A 25757-nucleotide genomic window follows, 5' to 3' on the forward strand; every position below is an offset into this window, starting at 1 on the left:
TCCGTGCGTCAGTTTCACACAGAATGTAGACAGACACACGAATCCACCAGCTCCACAGCCCCTCTTCATAGGCTCATAACTCCGGATGTGAGTCTCCTATGATCTGGTAATCAGATGGAATGAAAAGGGCAGCTCTACGGATTGAGGAAGTGTTTGAACTGGATTTGTCTCAAATGTGACACACGGGCAAGTTTGTGGACTTAATGCTGTATTTTCATGTACGTGAGCCAAATCGCTTCCCACAACAACTGCTAGCCACTTCGGGGCAGTTTGTTGGAACACAAGCAGTTTGAAGTGCAAAGACGGAGCATATATGCAGAGTTATAGATCAGTTCTGAGCCCCAAAGCAGCCTATTATTGTTTCCAAAATCATCTGATACAATAATAACATTCTGATCAACCACTAAATCTCCTGCTTAGCATGTGTTCAAGTTTTAAATCACACCTGTGCCACATATCAGCAATCGGACTGGTCGTTGCTCGGTTCATTTGCATAAAGTTCTTCCAAAGTTAGATAATGAAGAGACGACAGGTATCTGATGTGTCAGTTATTTATATATGGTCATCTTTTGCCTCTCTATAGCTTGTTATGGGACCTTCTGTTATCAGAAAACTTCAGGTGAAAAAAGGCAAATCATTTGGTGTAGCCTGTTGTCGTACCGTAGTGGCTGGTGTAGCGTAGTGGGCAACACCTCTGCCTTCTGACTAGGGTTCAATTCCCTGCCTGGGTAATCAGCCTACACTATACCAATTAGAGACCTTGGGCAAGACGCCTAACACCTCCTTCACCTCCCTGTGTAAAATGACCGCTCTGAATAAGACCTTCTGCCAAATGCCATAAATGTAAAATTTAGCATGACGTCATCATAAAACACCGTTTACCGCATTTCATGCTTTCAAATTAAACATTAACTCAAAGAAGACACAGATTCCATTAGCTAATAGCATTATGCTAGCTACTTGTTTTGCTTGTGTTATGATTGTACTGTGGACACTGAAAGAGCACAGATCGGAGGAATTCTGGGAAGACGTTGTCCTCAGATCAGTATTCTCATCATGAGATCATATCTCTCCCTGCGGGACTTATTCAGCGCTAGCTGCAGCTTAGATGGGTGCTATACATCAAACTGACACAAAATCCCAGCGAGAGACTGTTGGTTGATAGTAACACCATCGCCCGATGCAGGTAATCTAGAAAAAATGCTAGAGTCCCTAAACACTGATCTATCACCAAATAGTGAAACTAATATCTTAGCCATAAGAACATGTTTACACTGATATGTGTATTTCTGAGCCTCAGGGCCGTCCAGGACGTTTGAATGGAAATGTACACCAACCGGTCACTTCATTAAGTCCACCTCCTTGTATCTACACTCACTATCCATTTCTGTCAGCTCCACTAGCCACATAGGAGCACTCTGTAGTTCTACAGTTACAGACTGTAGTCCATCTGTTTCTCTGATACTCTGTTCTTCAGTGGTCAGGACCCCCATGGACCCTCACAGAGCAGGTACTGTTTGGGTGGTGGGTCATTCTCAGCGCTGCAGTGACACTAGTGGTGAGCACACTGGTGGTGTGTGAGAGTGTGCTGTGCTGGTGCAAGCAGATCAGACACAGCAGTAATAAGTGTAGAAACAAGAAGGTGTCTGTGATGAAATGGATGATCAGTGTATTGAATTTATGATGGGATATTTTACTAATTTCACTCCCTGTTTGGTCAGATTCATGCCATGCTGGTGTTGGTGTGATAGGTATGAGAGGCTTTAGTGAGAAATAAATGATATTAAAGATATTATTATCATTTATCATGCGCTACCTCGACATGTCAGGTAACTTATGTCACCTGTAGTCCCAAAAGAAAACTTCATGCCGTCATCAACATTCGCTATAAAACTCAGAAGACTCGTGTGGGTTCTCTGGTGGTTCTGGATGGTTAATAAAGTGTCTATATCTGTGTTGTAGTCATGACGACGCCTGGTTCCCATCACCACCACTGTAAAGACGTCTGAACCAGTTCACACCAAACCCTCTGAATCTCTCAGTTTACATCTACACTCTTAGAAAAGATGGTCCTTCAAGGGTTCTTTAGCAAACAAAATGGTTCTGTAGAGAACCACGAGCACTCAAAGAACCGTTGGCATGATTAAAGGTTTCCTTGAATCATGAAAGGGTTCTTCAGATTGATGGATGATGGATAATCTACAGCACATTCTCAATTATTCAAGAAGCCTTGAAGAACCATCTTTTTTAAGCTAGTAGGGTTAGATGTAAACCAAATTGTCCGGCAATGAAGCAGTTTGTCTAGATAAAATTATTTAATACATATAAAATGACTATCTCAGAAATGACCAATTTTGCTTGTATTTAAGTGAAGTGATACTTTTTTAATCCCACAAACGGGGAAATTCCACCTCCGCATTTAACCCATCCGTGAAGTGAAACACCACATACACACTAGTGAACACACACACTAGGGGGCAGTGAGCACACTTGCCCGGAGCGGTTGGCAGCCCTATCCACAGCACTCGGGGAGCAGTTGGGGGTTAGGTGTCTTGTTCAAGGACACCTCAGTCATGGATTGTGCTGGGGATCGAACCGGCGACCTTCTGGTCACGGGGCAGGTTCCCTAACCTCCAGCCCACGATGCCCCCTGCCGAGATATTATTTCTGCAGCATGTTTAGTCATTAACGTTTAAAGTTTTTGCAAAACCCGAAGAAGTAAACATGATCTTTTTGTATTAAAAACATTTTGAAAAGCTAAAGTCCCCAGACTTTTAATCACAAGCGTGTAGAGTAAACATGGAAGCCCAGTACTAAATTGGAAATCATGCCAGGAGTGAAGTTCATCTACTCCCTGCTGTGTGGAGTGAAGGACTGTAGCTGAATCGAACTGAGTTTCCCATCGTCTGAATTCACACTGCTTTAATTCTGAATTAGCTCTGCTGATGAGTCACCGTGGCTTCGCTCGACCCGCATTTCCCATCTCATTCTTCAGTTGTTTGGCTGCAATTTTTAACTGGCGCGATTACGGCAGAGATCCTTCAGCGTTTCTGAAGCTTTTTAAAGATTTATCTCTGAGCTTGTCGCCACATTGCTCTGCATTCCGCCTGTTTTGTGTTCAACAGCGCTGGAATATAATGCTTCCAGATCAAAGTAATCATGGGCAACGCATGGGTTTTAATATTCATAAAAATGTATCACTATGACATTTTCAAAGGTTTCCAATCAGAGGCTTGATGGCGTCCTATACCGGCCGTGCATAATAACGTTTCTCTGTCATAAATAATCGCCTCTCTCTCCGCTGATAATCAGGAGGCCGACACATCAGAGCAGATAAGACCACGGAGCAGAAACAAATCACTCGCAGTCCATACGCCTCAAAATACCAACGCTACAGCTGTTTATGAATGTGTCCGTGGCATAAATCTAAACATACATGCAGAGGCAGTTGAACGTTTGGATCCACCTGATTGATTGTGCACTTTTTATAATGTTAAAGACATTTTGATCTCCAGGCTGATTAGTGAGGTCAGGTGTGATGTTGGATGGTCAGTTCTGGATCTCCAACTCATCCCAAAGGTACCGGATGGAGGTAAATCACTCCAGAGAGCACAGTTCCACAGTTCCACAGTGCAGGGCTGGCATTAGGCATGATGACCGTAGGCCCATGTGCAGAGCCAGTAGATGATCTACTGTAAATGTTACAATAGTGCAATATTTTTATCAAGACATCTCAAATTTGATCAACTTCTGAAAGGCATTCTGGATGTTCATTTTTTTAGAATGCAGTTCTGGATACTAATTTTATTAGAACTTTATTTTGGGTATTAGTTTTATAAAAACTTTATTTATTTAACCTCATTCTGAATGTTAATTTTATTAGAACTTTATTCTGAATGGTAATTTTATTAGAACTTCATTCTGAATGTTAATTTTATTAGAACTTTATTCTAAATGTTAATTTTATTAGAACTTCATTCTAAATGTTAACTTTATTAGAACTTCATTCTAAATGTTAATTTTATTAGAACTTCATTCTAAATGTTAACTTTATTAGAACTTCATTCTGAATGTTAATTTTATTAGAACTTCATTCTGAATGTTAATTTTATTAGAACTTTATTCCGAATGTTAATTTTATTAGAACTTTATTCTGAATGTTAATTTTATTAGAACTTCATTCTGAATGTTAATTTTATTAGAACTTTATTCTGAATGTTAACTTTATTAGAACTTCATTCTGAATGTTAATTTTATTAGAACTTCATTCTGAATGTTAATTTTATTAGAACTTCATTCTAAATGTTAACTTTATTAGAACTTCATTCTGAATGTTAATTTTATTAGAACTTTATTCTGAATGTTAATTTTATTAGAACTTTATTCTGAATGTTAATTTTATTAGAACTTTATTCTGAATCTTAATTTTATTAGAAATTTATTCTGAATGCTAATTTTATTAGAACTTTATTCTGGATGTTAATTTTATTAGAACTTTATTCTGGATGTTAATTTTATTAGAACATCATTCTGAATGCTAATTCTATTAGAACTTTATTCTTTATTCTGAATGGCAATTTTATTAGAACATCATGAGAACCTCATTCTGAATGTTAATTTTATTAGAATGTCATTCTGGATGCTAATTTTATTAGAACTTTGTATTGGATATCAGTTTTATTAAAACTTTATCTAAGATAGTAATTTTATTATAACCTCATTCTGAATGTTAATTTTATTAGAACTTTATTGGATGTTTACACTGGATGTTTTTTTATTATTATTATTATTAATGATGCTCTACAGCTTCTCAGTTATTTTACCTTTTTTGAAGTTCTATTCATTTTGGACACATCTAATCTTTTTATATTTTACAGCTTCTGTTAATCATTTGAAATGTGTAAGGTTGTAAGTGATTTGTGTCATATTAGCACAATTTACACCGGAGTCTGTGACAATATTGCATTTATATTATTGAAATCAGTGATTCCAAACTTGTGAACTGTAACGTATTAACATGTAGAACGGGTTCCGTCTCTGCTTCGTGATGCTCTGATGCCGAGGGAAGTCGGGTACGGCCTGTTTTTGCCTGAAGTATTTCGGCTGTGCTTGATGTGCTTAAAAAGAGTGAGAACAGAAGTGCTTTTAATCATATGCAGAACAAATGAGTTTTGGCTGGACAAGCAGACTGGGTCAGATCTGCACACTCTGGGGTAAATAAATAATGTATGACAGGCCAGTAGAATTTCATTCACCATCCAACAGTGTGATTCTGCATATAACTGGCTGAGAAATCCTTCACACTGAGCAGCCACTTCATTAGAAACACCTGCCCTGTACATCCAGTCTTCAGGTGTAAAATTACAGACTGTAGCTCATCTGCTGCCCCACAACACTAGTGAGGTCAGTACTGAGGTTGGGGGATAAAGCCTTGTTTCCAGTTCATTCTGGAAGTGCTGGATGGAGTTGAGGTGAGGGCCCAGTGCAGGACAATCAAGATCTTCCATACTAAACTCAGCAAACTATTCCTTTATGAAGTTGGTTTCGTGCGTGGGAATTATAGCCACAGTAAAACGGGACAGGGCTTTCCTCAAACTCTGAACACAAAGCTCACAGGTATCTAGAACATGGCTGTATGGAGTGGTGTTTACATTAGCTTTCACTGGAGCAAATGTTCCCGTAGGCCGGCCTCTATTGCCACTGAAGCAGGACGCAGGTGGCAGGGTTTAGGGTCACAATGGCCATATATTTTTTTTTTGTTTACTTCAAACAAACACAAAATCTCACCAAATGCTGCTGCTAGTTGTCCCTCTCTCTCTGTTCCCTCTCTTCTCTTTTTAAAGGTGCTCATGCTGCCCTTAATGAGAGGCAGTGGAGGCAGCACGAGCCCCTGAGCTGAGAGGGAAAGAGACCTCGTTGCTCCACCTCCATCACGGCCTCCACTCTCCGGCTCGGTCGGGGTTGAACGTGAGACAAGTTAAAGCGGCCTTGCCGCAGGGCCGGAGGCAGTGCCCAGAAGGTGGTGCTCAGGACTCATGTGCTGTTCCCCATTCATCCTCTCCCCGCTGTCTTCACAGGATTTCGTCGGGGCTCAGAGTTCCTGTCAGCTCTCACGACCTTCATCGGGGCCCAGGGGACAGGCGTGTGCCACACGGCCAAATTGAGAAAACCATGCCAAGCCCATTATCCCCCCTCCACCAAACTGACAAGCTGCCATGCTGCTTTCAGGCAGGTAGCTTTCTCATGCAGCCGCCAAACCCAGGTTGTCGCCTGGAAGATGGCCCGTTATGATTCATCACCCAAGAAAATGTCAAGAAAGACTTCTACTAAGAGTAAGAGGAAGAAACACTGAGAGGAACCAAGACTCAGAAAGGGAACCCATCCTCCTCTGGTCCACAGCAGAGAATGAGACTTGATCATTAGTTCATTAGATCATTAGTAACACATGGGAAAAGGGGAAAAGCAGGAGTTTCTGTTGCTCCAGAGTCCAGTGGCATAAACACCTGGCAGGTGCAAGAAAACCTTCACCTGAAGTTCACATGTTCTCCTGTGTTTCCATGCGTTTCCTCCACGTGCTTCTGTTTTATCCCACAGTCCAACTGGAGATACTGTTTGCCCCTAGATGTGTGTGGGAGTGTGTCGGTCTGCCTGTCTGCCCTGCGGTGTACTGGCGACCTGTCCGGGGTGTTTCCGGAGTTAGAAATCGTAGAGAAAGTGTGTGATCACTGAGAAAATAATGTGTCAGAAATTCGATGAAGTGTTTTTATTATTTTGTCTTTCTGTCTTTTTGTCTTTCAGCCCAAAGGACGAGCGGAACTTCCGTGCTCAGTGCATTTGGAAACTATGTGAAGTTGCAGTTGATGAACTTCCAATGAGTCAACTGTTCCTCCTTTGCTGCAGTAACAGCCTCCACGCTTCCAAGACGGCTTTACAGTAGATGTTGGAACATTGCTGTGAGGATTTGATTGAGCATTCATGAGGTCAAGTACTGATGTTGGATGATCAGTTCTGGATCTCCAAATCTGAGGAAAGATCTGATTATTTTGCCCCTCTGTTCTGAAACATGCTTGTTGTCTGGAGGGATGAGCAGAACTTCTGTTCGGAGTGCGTTTGGAAAGTGTGTGAAATTGTAAAACCTCTGTTTAATCTCGCTGAGCGCACTCGGATCATTTGGGAATTAGACGAATTTGAGCGTAACCTCTTAGCAACACGCGCAACATCAAAGAAAGACTTTGATTTCTGCCACAAATCAACCTCAGCACAGATGGCAGGACGCGGACATGACAGAGCAAGGACTAAAGCAGGGACTGCGGAGACAAAATAGTCTCAATATGAGCTTTTAAGAATCATTTGGGAGAGAAAACGGTCAGATCATAATTTAAAACCTGCTTTTTAACAGTATTGTAAAATTGTATTGTAAAGTATTAAGAAATACAGATTTTAAAAAACTGTTTTTTTACCGTGCTGTTCAGTTTCTTCCAAAAGCTTGCAAATGTTGAGACACGCACTGCAAAACATATTTTAGCATGTGAAAAGATCTTAAATGTACTCAGTAAAACTAATATTTCTCATTTCTCTTACATTGCTGTAAAAATAAGACACGGATGTTTGTTATTTTACTTGTGTGCCTTTTCTCAGGAAAGCGTCTCATGTCTTTGGTTTTGGACAATATTTCTTGAAATGAATGAAATGACCTTTTTTATTTCTCAAAACAACTAAATTGATCTGCCAAAGGAATAGGACACTTTCTCTAGATTTCTCTAGATGCAAGTAAACATTTGAGAAATAAGTAATTTCATGTTATAATATTTTAGTCTTGTATTGAGAAAAACTACATTTACTGATTACATTCAAAATGTTTTCACTTGCTGAGATATTTGTGACAGGTGCTTAGAAATAATGGAGACCTGCTGGTGACAAATAAAAAAAATATGTGCGCATGACTTAGTAAGGTGTGGGAATGAGATTATTAAGTCATGGCCATGATTTAGTAAGGCATAGGAATGAGATCCTAATCCGTGGACATGGCTTAGTAAGGTGTGGGAATGAGATCCTAATCCATGGACATGGTTTAGTAAGGTGTGGGAATGAGATGCTAATCCATGGACATGGTTTAGTAAGGTGTGGGAATGAGATGCTAATGTGTGGACATGGCTTAGTGAGGTGTAAGAACAAAATCCTAATTCATGGACATGGCTTAGTAAGGTGTGGGAATGAGATCCTAATTCATGGACATGACTTAGTAAGGTGTGGGAATGAGATCCTAATGCATAGTCATAACTTAGTAAGGTGTGGGAACGAGATCCTAATGCATGGAAATGACTCAGGTGTGGGAATGAGATCCTAATGCATGGAAATGGCTTAGTAAGGTGTGGGAACAAGATCCTAATGCATGGCCACAACTTAGTAAGGTGTGGGAATGAGATCCTAATGCATGGACATGACTCAGTAAGATGTGGGAAAAAGATATTTGTTCCCACATCTTAACAGCTTACCTCATTCTCACGCCTTACTTAGCCATGGACATATATTAGGATTTCATTCCTGTTCGTTAATATGGTGTGGCCACGAATTAATTATCTCATTCCAACCAAACATAAGCTGATGTTTGTCAGGCTTTAAAAAGTCCATGGTCCGTATTCCCTTGCTGTCTTGATAAATAGGTGTAGGTATTCATATGTCATGAGGAAAAAGTCCAAAAGAGCAGTGACCACCTCATTGTTCTGGACCGCTGGACCTGCTTAGTAAATCTCAATAGCTATTACACCAAAATACAGTCTGCAACTGTACACAGCGTTAGGACATCTGTCCCTGGAGTATCAGTATCAGCCAGTGTCCAGTTGACTTCCGCAGTGGGCACTCTCTTTTGTGGGCAGCATGCTGTGTGCTTTTCTGAGCTATTCGCTGTGAGGAAGACGTCTAGATCTGTGAAGAAGAGCAGAGTGTGATTACAGACTGTGAACTCCAGCCGCCCCAGCTTTGGGCTGCCCTCCGTGGTCAGAGGCACCGTGTGTGGGTAAGGACTTTTAAAACCTTCCAATCTAAACAGATGCCAACCAGCTGCCTTCCGGAAAATGCCTGGAATCTGTGCTGTCGCCATGAACACTGAGTTAACGGAGTTTGAGGCGCTGGTCGAGACGGAGTAGTTAAAAAACAGAAAGAAGAAGAACTCTAAACGGTCTTTATGGGACACTTTACAAAGAGCCTGGCAAATAAATCAACAGCAACACCACAGACACGCTGCTGAGAGTGGGGAGTAATCCTCTGCTGACCCCTACAGGCAGCTTTATGACCACACTTCACTACGTAGTTCGGAGAAACTTCATCTGCAACACGGACAAACGCAGAAATGGCAGCAAAGTTCAGGGCACAGCGCTTAGTACAGGCTGTTAGTGCCATGTTGGATGATGGTCGGTTAGGCCATCCGCTTTAATGTGCTTTTAAGCAGAGCTCCCTAAGGGTAATAAAGGATGTGGGAAACACTTGTAATTAAAACTCTCTCTCTGTTAAATAGTTAAATCACTGCTAATATCTCGATTTTTCTTGTTTTCCAGTTTTTGGCATAATTCGAAAATGCCTGTTGTTCTTTACACTGGGTGTAAATTTCATGATAAACAGAGCAAAAGAAACGGCCCCAAATGACTTGAAAAGAAGTCTGGTTCCATTGACTTACATTAAAAGTAACGTGTGTTTTTTCCTTCTCCTGTAAAGTTGGAATTTTGGAGATATGAGGTTTTTATTCCAACAGCAGTGATACATTACTATATAACACTTTGGTGGAATGCATGTGTTCTATGAATGAGACTTTTAAAAATGCCTAAAATAAGTATATTCTGAGAGATTTAAAGCCAGAAATCTCCAAGTGTCTAAGTGCTGTAACCATCCAAACATCGTAACAAAAAAAAAAAAAGTCATTGAAAGAAAAAAAAAAACATCTTTCTGAACTAGGTTTGACTTTTATAAATGAATATTAATTCTAAATATGTTAAAACTCATTGTAAAATCATTGATTTGTCTTGTACCAAGAAAACCATGGTAAATAACCAATGGTACATTATATCAGAAACAGACCCCCGAAGACCACCATGGTTGGGTTTCTACACAGTGAGGTTTGTTCAGGTTTCTGTATCAGATGGTGTAAAGTCTAAAAAGCATTATATCCATAATAACCGTGATTTAATTTAAGTGTTAAAACATGCCTGTCGAATTTGAGCTATAAAAACAATGTCAGGGTAATTAGGTTAGATGTAATTAGATGTAATGAGGTTCAACATGAAACCTCTTCTAAACGAAGTGCATCATTTTAAGGCCTGTCAAATCAGTGATTTTGTAAAAGTGGTACCAAAAATATATTCTGAAACGTGAAACCAGCAAAAGTTCTAGATTTAATTAACGTGAATATACTGGGTCATTTTTGACCGTCTTAGTCGGTGAAGCCAACATTTACACCCGAGCAATAAAAGTCGAGAACGAGATGTAGTTTGTGTCACTGCATCACACACAGTGAATGTGTGTCTTGTGGATTTGATCAACAGAAATGTAATTTGATGACATTCATTTGGTCACTTTTAGCTGTTTTTGCATAATTTGAAAACTCTTAATTGAATTGTGTTGAAATGTCATGATGAATGGATCAAAGGAAATATATGTCTATATACACAGATTTTCCTGTAAAGAATAGAACCTGGAATAAGGATAAAGAGTGGATACAATAACTACAGGAAAAAAAAAAGATATATATTATTTTTCCTGTATTTACTGTTATTGTATTCTTTCCAGGAGCCTCACTTTCAGCTCCTCAGAGAACCTGCAGACACGCCTCCAAAGCTCAGTCTGAGAAGCTGGTTGATTTTCTGAACTAATCAAATCCATTCAGTGGTGAGGTCTGGACTCTGGGGTGGTCAGTCCATCGTCCAGCTTCTTTGTTTGATGAGTCCGTCTCCTTTTCTCAGTGAGGTTCTTCTTGATCAGCTACACATCCTTTCAGACCCACAGTGCTGAGTGGTCTTCTCACAGTGGAAGGATGGACAGAAACCCCTGTGGATGTTTTCAGATCTGAAGCAGCTTGATCTTCTCCTCTCTCTCAGAGATCAAAGCTTTCAGTGCTGTTTATCTGATGGGGGCATTTTTGGTGTCGACCAGCTCTTCCAGGTGGTTGTTAGGAGACACATTTTCTCTGTTGCTTTTTATCAGTTTTGGAAACTCTTGATTTTTCCTTTGACTTTAAGTATATTGTCTTCTATCTAATCAGAAAGATCTCCTGAAAAAAATGTATTACTTATACGTATTTTTTCCTTTTCCAAACAAAATGTTAGATGCTTAGGTAAACCTATTTTTGTAGGTTGAGTGGCTTATTATTCTGGCATATCTGTTTATTTGAATAAGACCAATATCTAACAAATAAAGTGAATTTTAAGTACTTTTATTGTGCAAAACAACAAAAACAGACACGCAGTCAAAGATCACATATTGGCCTATAAACAAAAGCTGAATTAAAATATATGTTGTCAATGTTTCTACTTTCTGGTGCTCTCAAAAAAGAGATTTTGGATATAACATCTTAAAAACTAGACCGTGAAAAATGATCGTGATTTACAAACTTCAAAAGTTTGTGACCTGTTTGCCTTAAACTTTTAACAGGAAGCTAACAAATATTATTACCCTGTTAACCCACTATTAGAACTTCAGTGGAGTTAAAACCAGGTTATCGACGTATTAAAGCTAAAACACTGCATCATGTTTACACTGTGATTATTTTAATCTACTTAGTGTGAGTTACTATGAATAAAATAACTTCTACTAAGACCGATTCCAAATGTATTCGTTTTACAGTGCACTCTTAAAAACAGGGTTTCTTTGGAGTGATTCTATAGAAGAACCACTTTCAGTTGAAGGTACTTTAGAGAAGTTTAAAGAACCTCCACAAAAAGGATACTTTGTTTTGTTCTCCATACATCCAAGTGAAGAACCTTTATTTTTCGAATAAAATTAACATCCAGAATGAAGTTCTATTATTTATAAAAACAACAACACTAATAATGTTCAAAATTATAAGCAAAATCACGGAACACAACGATAGCAACAAAATAAAATCTATAGAAAAAAACAAAAGCTAAAATAAAATATAGGTTTTAAATGTTTCCACTTTCTGGTGCTCTCAAAAAAGAGATTTCGGATATAACATCTTAAAAACTAGACCGTGAAAAATGATTCACTCTTTTACAAACTTTGAAAGTTTGTGACCTGTTTGCTTTAAACTTTTAACAGGAAGCTAACAAACATTATTACAGAAGAACCACTGAACCATTGAAGGCACTTTAGAGACGATTAAAGAACCTCCACATACTGTAAAAGATACTGTTTTTTCTCCATACATCCAACTGAAGAACCTCTATTTTTGAGAGTGTTGCTGAGTAATAAGCCTGCAGTTTAAGAGGTTAAACCATCCTCACTTCACCAGTCGTGGAAGAGACCAGCAAACATCGCAACCCTGTAAACAGTATTTAACATGATGGTGTAAGATCTAGATAACAGAGTGTGTGAGAGAGGATACAGTACATTAGAAGGCACCAGTGTTCAGCTGTGCTTTGGCAGTGATAAGCTGCTGGCTCACTGTTTAAAGTGGCTCAGCACAAAGGAACCAAATCCTAACGGCATGCTAAACATCACCCAACACCAAATTATTACAACACGCCTGTCCTGAACGAGCGTTAAAGCCCATGAAGCTCCTCCAGTCCAAACAGAGAGCAGCATGATCTGGTATATCATCACTAAAGCCAAGTTATGCAGTGATTAACACCGGCTACCTTTACTTCTCGCCACTAAACCTTAACTTTTCAGTTCTCTTTTACAGCAGACGCTCTGCTTTTAACCCTTAGAGGTCGTCTGTGATCACAAAAGCAGGGCGTAATCTAATATGAATCATTTCTGACTCGCATCCCATTGAAAGAAGTGGAAAAAGGCAGATTCTAAACTTTCAATCCATACCACGTTTACGTGCAAAGTTTTATTAAGATCTTCATTGTATAAAAAGTTGTTTTTGTGTGTACAGCCTTGTTTCGCAGAGAGATCATCATTTACTGTGCAAGAGTCAGAAACTACCCTTCACCCTTTTATTTCCAGGCAAAACAGCCATTAAATAGGACTTTTTTTCAGTATTTATTGTATCCACTTATTACCTTCATTCCAGCTTCAGCTTTCAGGTCCTCAAAGAGCCTGCATGGCATTCGGCTGACGCTCTTCTCCAGAGCGAGCCAAGGTGGTGTTAGGAGTCTTGCCCAAGGACCCTTATTGGTATAGTGTAGGGCGCTTGCCCTGGTGGGGGATTGAACCCCAGTCTACAGCGTAGAAGGCAGAGGCGTTAACCACTACAGTAACCAACCGGCTAAGACACACTTCCAACGTTAAGTCTTAGAAGCTGGTTGTACTTTCTGGGGTGGCTTCATTCTACATAACACTCTACATTTTTGCCATGTTTTTGTCTTTGACGTCAAAAAACACACAGAAAAAAAGTCAAACTTATAAAGAATGTGGATGGAATTCATTACACGGGACACGCTGTATACACTCCATTAAGTGACAATTAAATAGTACAGAAAAACAACAATAATAAAGCCAGACTTCTAAAGGTTAAAACGCTACCAGGATTAATGGCCCAAACTCTCTCTGTACTTTAAATTAGCCAAAATAATCTGGACCACTGAGCTGGACGATGAGTTGGAAGCCTGCCACGAAATTAGAAACACAATATGTCCTAATGTTCATGAGCCTCATGCTTGGCTCACATAGTGTGAGGTTCAGTCTTTTACCCAGGTGCCTCAGAGAGATGAGCTCACGGTAAGTTTTTCACCGTAGGACATGATTATGTTTGACGCTGCCAAGTGTACTTACTGTGCACTGGACAGAGACGAGGCTACACAGTGGACACATTCTCAAACCTGGCAGTGGAAAAACACAGGCAGTCTATTGCACAGTTTGCTGAAGACTCAACACCCCAAACGTTTCTAGCACTGTCTGAACTTTCATCTGAATGCTAGAATCATTGATCGCCTCACTATATGATGAAATGAAATCACATAAAACACATTAAAAGCTTCATATTGGTCATATTTCTTCAGGGCCTTCCCCACAATACAGACACGATGCTTATTGCATGTAAACTCTTCAAGTACTGGAAACAGAAGGGTTCAAATCTTGAACCATCCAATGGAAAACTGCCCAATCAGGATGTTTTTCTCTGTGGTACCTACATAAATCAGTGCTCTCCCATTGGTTAAGACTCTAGGAGCTAAACTGAAGGCCTTACACATTAGATTGATTACTACAATCATGAAGAACAGACATACAAATCAACCAATCTTTTTTTTGGTTATTATTATTTCCAATGGGCGGAACCAAGTTCATAAGAAAAAAAGGTCATTCTAGTCCTTCTGGAAGTTCTAGAGACAACACTGGCCAGAATACGAGCTTTAGTCCAACTAGGTCACACAATGTATGATGGAAAATTAATGTCTGTTGCTCATTTTACATAAAAACATACGGACTGTCTCTTACAAGCTTCAACTTTTCTTGTATCTTCTAGAACTACCCAAATCTTACAGTTAACATAGTGCTAACATACCACTAGAAATCCCATAGGGATGCTAGCAGAAATGAGCATTATCATACAGGTAATTTAAACCAGGTTTGCACATTTATGGCCTAAACCAAAAGACTATAGTCATTGTTTGCCACTTATTTGTGTAATTTAGCCAGTGAGAGCACAATCAACTTTCACAAAGTGGGCAGGAATTCCAACACTTTGGGCGGTCAATTCATTTTTCAGTGCAGGGCTGAGCTTACAAATCATATTTACACTTGTGAACAGTAGTTTTAGGGCTGTATAATATTGTTTGTTTATTGTTCTTCCAATATAGCCCTCTGCAATTCTGACCAATCACAGTGCTTTTTACCATGGTCAGATGATCGCATTTCAATGAGTTTCTTTTTAGATTAATCAAGACATCCAAATGATTCATGAATTAATAAGTAAGTCTGGTCAGGTCGATCTTCAAATCATGCCACCAGTGTGCTTTTAAATTATTGCAAGACACATCACAATCGTAATGTGGAGCAGTAGAATTGCAACATGGTGTCCACTCTGTCCCCATATGGCAGCCCTATGTGCTGTTACCCTGTTCTAGGTCGAAGAGAAGCATGGCGAGTTTGGAGCGAGGCCCCAGGCCCTGCAGAATGCCTTGCATGCACCTGTGGTAGCCTTCCTCACTAAGTCGTGGGTTGCACTGCTGGAAGCTGTAGCGGCGGTGAAGAGACGGTTCCACCGCTCGGAAAACGTGAAGGTTGGAGTAACTCATGAATATATCGTATAGATCCAGGCTCTCCAGGAGCTCCTCATTCTCCTGCACGTCCGCGGCCATGCGTGTCCGAGCCGCCATGTAGTCAGAGTTGTAAAAACATGCCTCGTCGAAGGAACTGCGGTCAAAAAGACCTGCCTCTTTGACCAAATCTATGGTCTTGGGCAGTGGTTCACCATGGTAAGCAATGTCTGGGTTATAGTCTTGGAAGTGGATGGGAAAGAACACCTGCCAGTTGCTGATGGAGTTCATCCGGCAACGGTTCAGAAATTCGGACTTGATGCTGGTTTTTACCGTGGCGATGAAGAACAGAGTATCTACCTGGTGCTTTTTGGAAATGATGTCCATGTACTTGATCTGGGATGGGCTTTCTGTTTTGACACTGATCCAGGGGATCTTGACCATCGGGTACTTACGTTCATAGGTACTAATCTGAGCCTTGACACCAGCAAAAATGTCATCCCTGTTGGCCTGCTGAGCTTCGTACGGTTCATAAATGAAGAGGAAAGTCAAGACAGCGTTCTCGCCAGTCGTAAAGGCATTAGAGGCATAAATCTCTAAGAATTGTCGGACTTGCTCTCGATCTTGGAACGTAACAGGCAAGATAATGTGGACTCTGGTGGCCTCGGTTACATAGGGCATCGGGAGGATTTCGATGCGACTGAGGGGCCTGAGCAGATGCACACGTTTGGTAATGAAACCACTTCGTCCTTTCTGGTTAACAGCTTCCAGCTGCAGGTCCAGAATGTACTCCATCCCTCTGGTTGGGTCGAACCTTCTGTACCCGTTCAGAAGCTGCTGCTTGTTGAGGTGAAGCACAGGCTTGTATTTCCTGTTCAACTGCTCCATGGCCACCTCAATAACGTCGGCCACATCCAGCTGGTCGATCCCCCGCAATTCGCACTTTGCCGATGCGTCTATGCAGGAATAAATGTGGTCCTCGGAGAAATAGTCCCACTGCAGCACCTCAAAACGAGTCTTTGGCTCAAATGGTGGATTGATCCCAATCGGCCAAGTGGCACTGCGATTGCCATCGAATGCCAGACCACTCACATTCTTTATTTCTGCCTGTACAGAAGATAGAGCAAGAGTAGTGTCACCAACTCTGGGTCTGATTTGTATATAAACAAAGCCAAGAATTTCCATTTCATTCAATGAGAACATCAATGAAAGGAAGTTAATTTGATCAAATTAGGAGTACACAATCAAAAGCCACGATAAAAGCTTATAACTGATTAACCCACTAAAAGCCCAGGCTTTTTTCACACTAAGGCTTATTATTCAGTAAATACAGGGACTTGCAAACTGCTTGAGCTACTCTTAGTTTATAGAAGTGTGCAATAAGATGTTTAAGACCTTTGAAGGCATTAATAGAATCACTGTGTTGTGACTCTTTCATGTTCAGGGGAGCTCAGACCTATAAAGTGTTTCTCTTCCATTTTTACCACCTGGGGTCTGCAGTCAGGTAGGAGAGGCAGACCTATACATGCACCATGCAGGCTGTCCTTTCTGATTCGCTTGTTAGTTTAAAGGGCATGTACTTTTGGGAAAATATAGGGAAGACTAGAAGAGTTTGTTTGTTTGTTTATTCTGTTGATGTGTATTAGTATCAAGATTAAATTTCTTATATATTGTTCTGTTTTTTTCTTCGGTCCTGCCCATGGGTTCTCCACTGGCTGTGTTCTGAATACACCAAACTCTTAAAATAAGATGGTTCTTCGTGGTTCTTTAGTAACTAAATGGTTCTATATGGAACCATGAACACTCAACGAACCCTTTGCATGATTAAAGGGTTCTTTGCATGGCGAAAAGGTTCATCAGATTGATGTAGAATGTGCATTAATGTGCTACAGATGGTTCCAGATAGAACCTTTTTAAAAATGGTTCTAAATATCACCAAATACAACCCAAAAGGGTTCTTTTATTGTTATAATATCAAGCTTGTAAGAATAGTATAATCCTTTTGGGTGCTATATAGAACCCTTTTCAAAAATATATAGCACAAACATTTATAGTACGTTTTCTATCAATCTGTAGAACTATTTTACAATGTAAAGAACCCTTTGATCATGCAAAGGGTTCTGTGTTTGTTGTTCTATAAATAACAATTTACTTTGCTGAAGAACCCTTCAAGAACCACCTTTTTTAAGATGGTAATAATAGGCTTTTAATTTGAATTCAATCTGAAATTGAATAGTTTGTTGTCAAATATTCCTGTACAAATGTAATAATAAACAAAGCTGGGCTTACTTGTTCTGTTATATAATACATTAGGTGGCTGTTTAAAAAATGTGAACAATTCCTGCAAAGTCCTTAAATGGCTGGATCGGCATTAGTATTATACGCAAGTTGGAATCTCTACTAGGCTCCAGGAGGAGGGTTGAGGACCACTGGTCTACTTTTAAAAAAATTATTTATTAAGGTGAATGCTCACCAGTATATAAACCTGTTTCCTGCTCTGCACGACATGTGAGCCTTTCAAAGCAAGGTATAGTTACAGTATAGATATACCATATGATATAGTATAGAAACCTCATATTTCCATTTTTGATGTTTTCCTGTTTTTGACATAATTTGAAAATACTTGTTACCCTTTACATTGCATGTAAATGTCATGAGGAATGGACTAAAAGTAATGATCCAAAATGACCTGGAAATATGTCTGGTTCCCTTGACTTACATTAAAAGTAAAGTAGGTTCTTTCTTCTCCTGTAAACTTACCATTTTGGAGATACGAGGTTTTCTTCTGACAACAGCGATATGGAAAATTTGGAAAAGTCTGAGACATTCAGAGCATCGTGTCTTTGGAAGATGTTATAAATGTTGGAGATACACAGCACTTATTTTTAACCCATTGTAAACCACTTTGTTTCACTCAGGTGTGTTTTTATTGTAGCACTGTTTTGACAACCACTTGCTGCTATCCGTAACACAAAAACAGGGGTCTCCACTAGTTTTCATATGAGTCAAATGACCCCTTGCTATCAAACTCTGTGGTTCTTGGCCACATTGAGAGACAAAACCTACCAGTTTATCTTTTATTTTAGAATTATTGAGTTTTTGGGGTATTTTTTCCTATTCGATCTCAGCTGATACAAAATACATTTGCAAATTTCCAAAAATACTTTACTGGTTAAGAAGGTGTGTTAAGGGTTAGTTATTTATTAGTGCCCAACCCGGTAATGTATATATATATATATATATATAATGTTAACAGTCTCTGGGGTGTTTCCCCTCTCTTTGTTTACCTTGTGGGTGTATGTTTGTGTATAATAAACATGTTGGAAACACGATCCAATCTAATATGTTTGTTCTCTCACTAACTTGACCCATTCAGGCCATCTCATACAACATTTGTCACACATTATAGATCCTGGTGATAGTATCATTTCACCTGCACTGCAAAAAATGGTATCTTGTCAAGAAAAGCGATGTAGTCCATATATCTAATAATTTCCATATTGACATATTTGTATACTTATTATAAGACTATTTACCTGTAAGATTATTTTTAGACATCATTTAATTATTGTATATAATTGAAAGTATAATGATCTCAATATAGTGGCTGGTTTCAAGCACATTTCGTAAACAAGCAAAGTTATCTGCCAATATAGTGAGATAATTTAAATTAAAATTACTGAAAAGAAGTAACACATGTCTATAAATAGGGAAAACAATCTTAAATTAATATTACAACAACCTCAACAGGAGGAATATTAGATTTATTGACTATATTTAAGATAATTTTACTTGACAAGATATCATTTGTTGCAGTGTGATGAATGAATGGCTTACTTACAGTATATTGATCTGAAAGCACATGACCATAACAATAAAAAAGTGCTTATAATTTCACAAAACTTTAAGCAAAAGTTTGGTGAAAATCACATGTACACATTTTCAACCTTACCTGAAATTTAGTCGATCAGCCAGGACACATTTGGAGTTTGATTTGTCTTTGTCGTGTAGCTCCAGAGCAAAACTAAAGAAGTAAAGTTTTGACCAAACATGTCTTGCCTGATCAACAGAATGTGGACAACTGACCTATATGAGCTTGCTGGACATCCCATTGCAAAACCATGGGAATTGATATGGAGTTTTAATATACTTTTGGCCTTACAGTGTACATTGGGGTAAAAGGAGGTATGTTTATATGTAATTTTGTACTGAACTGTTGCTTTGCAATTAGTGATTCCCCCACAAACCCTCAAAAAATCCATAACAGTGCTATTACGTCTCATGTGGACAGGTGAACGTGACTCACCTGCAGCTTCTCGATTTCCTCGTATGTTTTCTGCAGCTCTATCTGGGTGAAGTGCTTGTGCAGTCTGTACATCTGCTCTGGATCAGACACCGGGTGAACTGTGACAGCATTTCTGAACTGGACGCTGTCCTCCTTACTGGGGTCCGAGTTCTTCCCCAGCTCAAAGTGGTAATACTGCAGGTTCTGGACAAGAACAGAGCGTGTTTATTTTTACAATTTTCTATCAGATATGGGAAGTACTGAACTCATACCTACACAGTTTGGACACAGCTTCTTGCAAAAATGGTTTTCTGTATTTTGACTGTGTTTTGAATCATTTGGAATAATAGTGAAGACATCAAAATAATGAAATGACACATATGGAAAAATACAGTGACAGACATAGTAAACCTGGGTTACCCAAACTTTCTGTCCTGTACTTTCTGTGTAATGTTCTGGGGTGGGGGGTGGGGGTTAGGCCTAACGAAGGTAGGTAGATTAAAAAAAACAAACAAAAAACTACAGTACTGTGCAAAAGTCAGAGACCACTCATCATTTATTTCATTTCCAGTCAAAACAGCAATTATTCATTATTCCTTTATTCATTTTTAATGTCAGATAAATAATACAGAAAACATATATTTACCACACAATAACATATAAGAACTAAATATGTTTTTTCAGCATACAGTGAATCCACCCTTCACCTTTATTCCAGCTTCCACTCTTATCAGGAGACTCACTTTCAGTTCCTCAAAGAATCTGCAGATACGTGTCCAAAGCTCAGTCTTAGAAGCTGGTTTAACATTATCTGCTTCTCACCATCCAAATTATATCAATTATTTGGCCACACCTTGGACACCCCTGAATTAAACAAACTCCAACTTATAATACTACTACTACTACTAAGACGACTACTACTACTGAGACTATGACTACTACTACTACTACTACTACTACTACTACGAGTACTACTACTACTACTACTACTACTACTACTACTACGAGTACTACTACTACTACTACAACTAAGAGTACTACTACTACTACTACTACTACTACTACTACTACTACTACTACGACTAAGAGTACTACTACTACGACTATGACTACTAAGACTTCTACTACTACTACTACTAATACTACTACTAAGACGACTACTACTACTGAGACTATTATGACTACTACTACTACTACTACTACTACTACTACTACTACTACTACTACTACTAAGAGTACTACAACTATTGCTACTAAGACTACTACTACTACGACTATGACTACTAAGACTACTACTGAGACTACAACTACTACTACTACTACTACTACTACTACTACTACTACTACTACTACTACTACTACTACTACTACTACTACTCGGAACAGAACCTTTTCAAAATAGTAACTTTACAGGAGAAGGAAAAAAAACTGCTTTACTTCTAATGTAAGTCAAAGGAATCAAGACGTCTTTCCAAGTCATTTTTGGTGATGTTTTTGGTCTAATCATCATGGAATTTACATACAATAAGGCCAACAGGCAGAGATAAGGCATCTTACAAAAACATTTATAAACATTTTACGAATATATATTTAATACAAAAATATTTGAAAATGCTTTAAAAGAACTGAAGCAAAATATTTTAAATATTAACATGATCAGGTGGGTCCAAAATTTGACCACTCCTCACTTTCAGTTTCTCAAATAATGACACTTTGATGATACTGATATGAAAAGTATGTATATTTTTTATAATGGCTACACTTGAAACATTTTCATTTTAAGCATTTCCCTAAAAACAGCCTGTCTAACTGTCTAAAAGTATTATGCCTGAACTACGCAAGTACTTTACATAACCAACAAAACCTCACATCTATATTTTTTCAGTTTTTGACATCATTTGAAAATACCCATATTTCTATATATTGCATGTAAATTTCATGTTGATTGGACCAAAAGAAATGACCTAAAATTACTTGGTAAAAATTCTGGTTCCATTGACTTACATTCAAAGTAAAGTATGTTTTTACCTTCTCCTGTAAAGTTACAATTTTGGAGATACAAGGTTTTGATACAAGATCCAACAGCAATATATATACATACACACACACACACACACACACACACACACTGTTGTCAGACTGGGGAACTGCAGACTGATGGACAGCATGCTTTCAAATAAAGATATCACTGCATCTCAGTCTCCCGTCTCTCTCCTCAGCGAGGAAATGATTTATCACATTATGCTCCCATATCTCAGGCTAGTTTTGTTATGGAATGAGATCAGATCTGACTGTCTACATCCGATTCACCATTTTCTGCTGGTATCGAGCTAAAACATAAACAGAGTATAGAAGCTGTGCCCGCTCTTCTCTTATACACTCCACTGCTCACTGTCAGTGCACATATAGTGTCCAGTTTTAGTGGAGTTAATGTGAAAGACCCTGCTGTGGTCAGTGGAGAGTTGGGAGCAGTTCTGACAGGAGTGGAGCGCAGGGTGCCATTAATAACGGCCCAAAATGCTTGGAGGCAGACACTGCTTCATCTTCAGCCGTCTGACTCATTCCATCCCTCTCTCTCTCTCTTTTTCTCTCTCTCTATCTCTATCTCTCCTGTCACACTCACACACCTAATGCTCCTCTGATAAATCACACCTAAAACTTCAGTTAACAGAGCTCTTGGGGTCTGTGTGAAGAATGTATTAACCACAGGACCGGTGGAACCTCTCATAACAAAGGAGAGTGACCTATGGGTCAGTCTGAGAAGGTGAGATTCAATTTAGAGCTGTGATTCCGGCTGAAGAGCACTGGCTCAGCAACAATGACACATAGTGAATGGACCTAAAACTATATGGCCAAAAGTATGTGGACCCACCCCTTATATGAGCTTGTGGGACATCCCATTCCAAAATCATGGCCATTTATTTGGTGTTTGAGGCCTCCGCTCATTTGGGAGCTCCATCCAGTATCTTTGGGATGAGCTGGAGTGATCCAGAACTGACGATCCAACATCAGTACCTGATCTCACCAATGCTTTTGTGGCTAAATGCAATAGTTATCAAAATACCCAGTAGATTACTATATTACTAATCCAGTAGCTCTAGTTTATGCATTAACACTAGGAAATAAATAACCCTTCTTCTTTCTGAGGCTACAGTAATGTGGAATAAATGCAATGATTTTCATGTAGCTAGTAAAGATAACGTGCGGAACAATAAAATGTTCAGAGAGAAAACAGACAACGCCTCAGAGTCAATTTAAAAAGCTGTATACATAAGGAACTGCTTCCAAAATAAACACACACTGTCAAAATCATCCAGCCTAAAGGTGGCTCTGTGACATAAATAAAACAAACATTACTTGAAACTATGGCTTTTTCAGTGCTATAAAAATGTGCTATTTGGCATGGTTTACCTTTGAATGCTTCATATCATATTTGATATGTTGAAATTGCTAGTCGTGCCTCTTTTCACAATACTGGCATTTAAAGCCATACGTATATAATATTACAGCTTACGTATATAATATTGCTGTATTCGGCAAGGGTGGAGAAACTCTGACTTCAAGTGAGGATATTGTCAGTCGGTGGAAGGAGCACTTTGAAGAACTCCTTAATCTGTGAGACATGCCTCCCTCATGGGAGTCAGGGCTTGAGGCCTCTGGCGTGTCAAGCTCCATTTCCCTGGTGGAGGTCACTGAGGTAGTTGGCAAGCTTTTCAGTGGCAAGGCACCGGGGATGGATGAGAGTCATCCGGAAATGCTTAAGGCTCTGGATATTGTGGGCTGTCGTGGATGACGCGCCTCTGCAATACTGCATTGACCTCAGGAACAGTACCCTTGGACTGGCAGACCATGGTGGTCGCCCCCATTTTTAAAAAAGGGGACCGGAAGGTGTGTGCCAACTATCGGGGTATCACACCGCTCAGCCTCCCCAGGAAAGGCTATGCCAAGGTGCTGGAAAGGAGACTTCAACAGATAGTTGAACCTCAGATTGAGGAGGAACAATGTGAATTCTGTCCTGGCCGTGGAACAATGGACTCCAGCAGGGTTGTGCCCTGTCTCCACTCCTGTTTGTGATATTCATGGACAGAGTGTCAAGGCATAGCCAAGGCCAGGAGGGCATTATGTGTGGAGGCCGCAGGGTCACATCTCTGCTATTTGCTTTTGGCTTAATCACATGGATGCCTCCAGCGCTCACTGGAGCGGTTTGCAGCTGAGTGTGAAGCAGTTGGCATGCGGATTAGCACCTCCAAATGGTCTTAGCCTGGTCCATGGTCTTAGCCCGGAAATGGATGGCATGCCCACTCCTGGTAAGGGGAAAGGACTTGCCCCAGGTGGAGGAGTTTAAGTATCTTGGGGTCTTGTTCACGAGTGATGGGAAGAGGGATCGTGAGATCGGCCGTAGGCTGGGACAGGTGGCAGCAGTAATGCAGTCACTGTACCGGATTGTGGTGGTGAAGAGGGAGCTGAGCCATAAGGCAAAGCTCTCTGTTTACTGGTCGGTCTACATCCCGACCCTCATCTATGGTCATGAGCTGTGGGTAAAGACTGAAAGAATGAGATTGTGAATAGTGGCAGAAATGAGCTTTCTTCGCAGAATGGTGGGCTACACTCTATTTGATAGAGTGAGGAGCTCGGCCATCCGGGAGGAGCTCGGAGTAGAGCCGCTACTCCTCTGCATTGAGAGGAGCCAGCTGAGGTGGTTCAGGCATCTGATTCGGACGCCCCCTGGACACCTCCCGGTACGGGTGTACCAGGCACGACCTACTGGGATAAGTCCCCGGGGTTGTCCTAGGACCTGTTGGAGGGATTACATCTCTAAGTTGGCCTGGGAATGGCTTGGGGTCCCTGGGAATGAGCTGGAGGAAGTTGCGGGGGACAGGGTCACCTGGGATTCTCTGCTCTCCCAACTGGTACTTATGCCTTGCAATGCCTTAGCAACCACCTGGGATTACATAGCAACAGCCTAGCAACACCTTAGCAACTACAGGATAACATAGCAACAGCCTAGCAACACCTTGGCAACTACCTGGGATTCCACAGGCCCAGTAATACCTTAGGAAAAACCTAATGGTCTACGAACCACCTGTGATTCTACAGCAATGGCTTAGCAACCACCTAGGATAACATAACAAGAGCCTAGCAACACCTTAGCAACTACAGGATAACATAGCAAAAGCCTAGCAACACTTTAGCAATTACCTGGGATTTTTTAGCAATGCCCAAGCACCATCTAAACAACCACCTGCCATACCAATAGCCTGGCAATACCTAAGCAACTTCCTGAGATAACATAGCAACAGCCTAGCAACACCTTAGCAACTACAGGATAACATAGCAACAGCCTAGCAACACCTTGGCAACTACCTGGGATTCCACAGGCCCAGTAATACCTTAGGAAAAACCTAATGGTCTATGAACCACCTGTGATTCTATAGCAATGCCTTAGCAACCACCTGGGATTACATAGCAACAGCCTAGCAACACCTTAGCAACTACAGGATAACATAGCAACAGCCTAGCAACACCTTGGCAACTACCTGGGATTCCACAGGCCCAGTAATACCTTAGGAAAAACCTAATGGTCTACGAACTACCTGTGATTCTACAGCAATGGCTTAGCAACCACCTAGGATAACATAACAAGAGCCTAGCAACACCTTAGCAACTACAGGATAACATAGCAAAAGCCTAGCAACACTTTAGCAATTACCTGGGATTTTTTAGCAATGCCCAAACACCATCTAAACAACCACCTGCCATACCAATAGCCTGGCAATACCTAAGCAAATTCCTGGGATAACATAACAAGAGCCTAGCAACACCTTAGCAACTACAGGATAACATAGCAAAAGCCTAGCAACACTTTAGCAATTACCTGGGATTTTTTAGCAATGCCCAAACACCATCTAAACAACCACCTGCCATACCAATAGCCTGGCAATACCTAAGCATCTTCCTGGGATAACATAGCAACAGCCTAGCAACACCTTAGCAACTACAGGATAACATAGCAACAGCCTAGCAACACCTTGGCAACTACCTGGGATTCCACAGGCCCAGTAATACCTTAGGAAAAACCTAATGGTCTATGAACCACCTGTGATTCTATAGCAATGCCTTAGCAACCACCTGGGATTACATAGCAACAGCCTAGCAAC

General features: G+C 40.1%; 1 protein-coding gene across 1 annotated transcript in view; it reads right to left on the reverse strand.

Annotated features, from left to right (window-relative positions):
- Positions 1–11411: 11411 nt before the first annotated feature.
- Positions 11412–25757, reverse strand: part of chpfa (chondroitin polymerizing factor a) — a 32368-nt gene continuing 18022 nt past the window's right edge. The window contains exons 4-5 of the mRNA XM_017724016.2: positions 19621–19803; positions 11412–16421 (exon numbers count right to left, since the gene is read on the reverse strand). Of these exons, the coding sequence (XP_017579505.1) occupies positions 15159–16421; positions 19621–19803 (1446 nt within the window). The 3' untranslated portion in view covers positions 11412–15158. The remainder of the gene's footprint in view (positions 16422–19620; positions 19804–25757) is intronic.

This window comes from Pygocentrus nattereri, chromosome 6, assembly GCF_015220715.1.
Source record: "Pygocentrus nattereri isolate fPygNat1 chromosome 6, fPygNat1.pri, whole genome shotgun sequence".
In the NCBI taxonomy this organism is placed as follows: domain Eukaryota; kingdom Metazoa; phylum Chordata; class Actinopteri; order Characiformes; family Serrasalmidae; genus Pygocentrus; species Pygocentrus nattereri.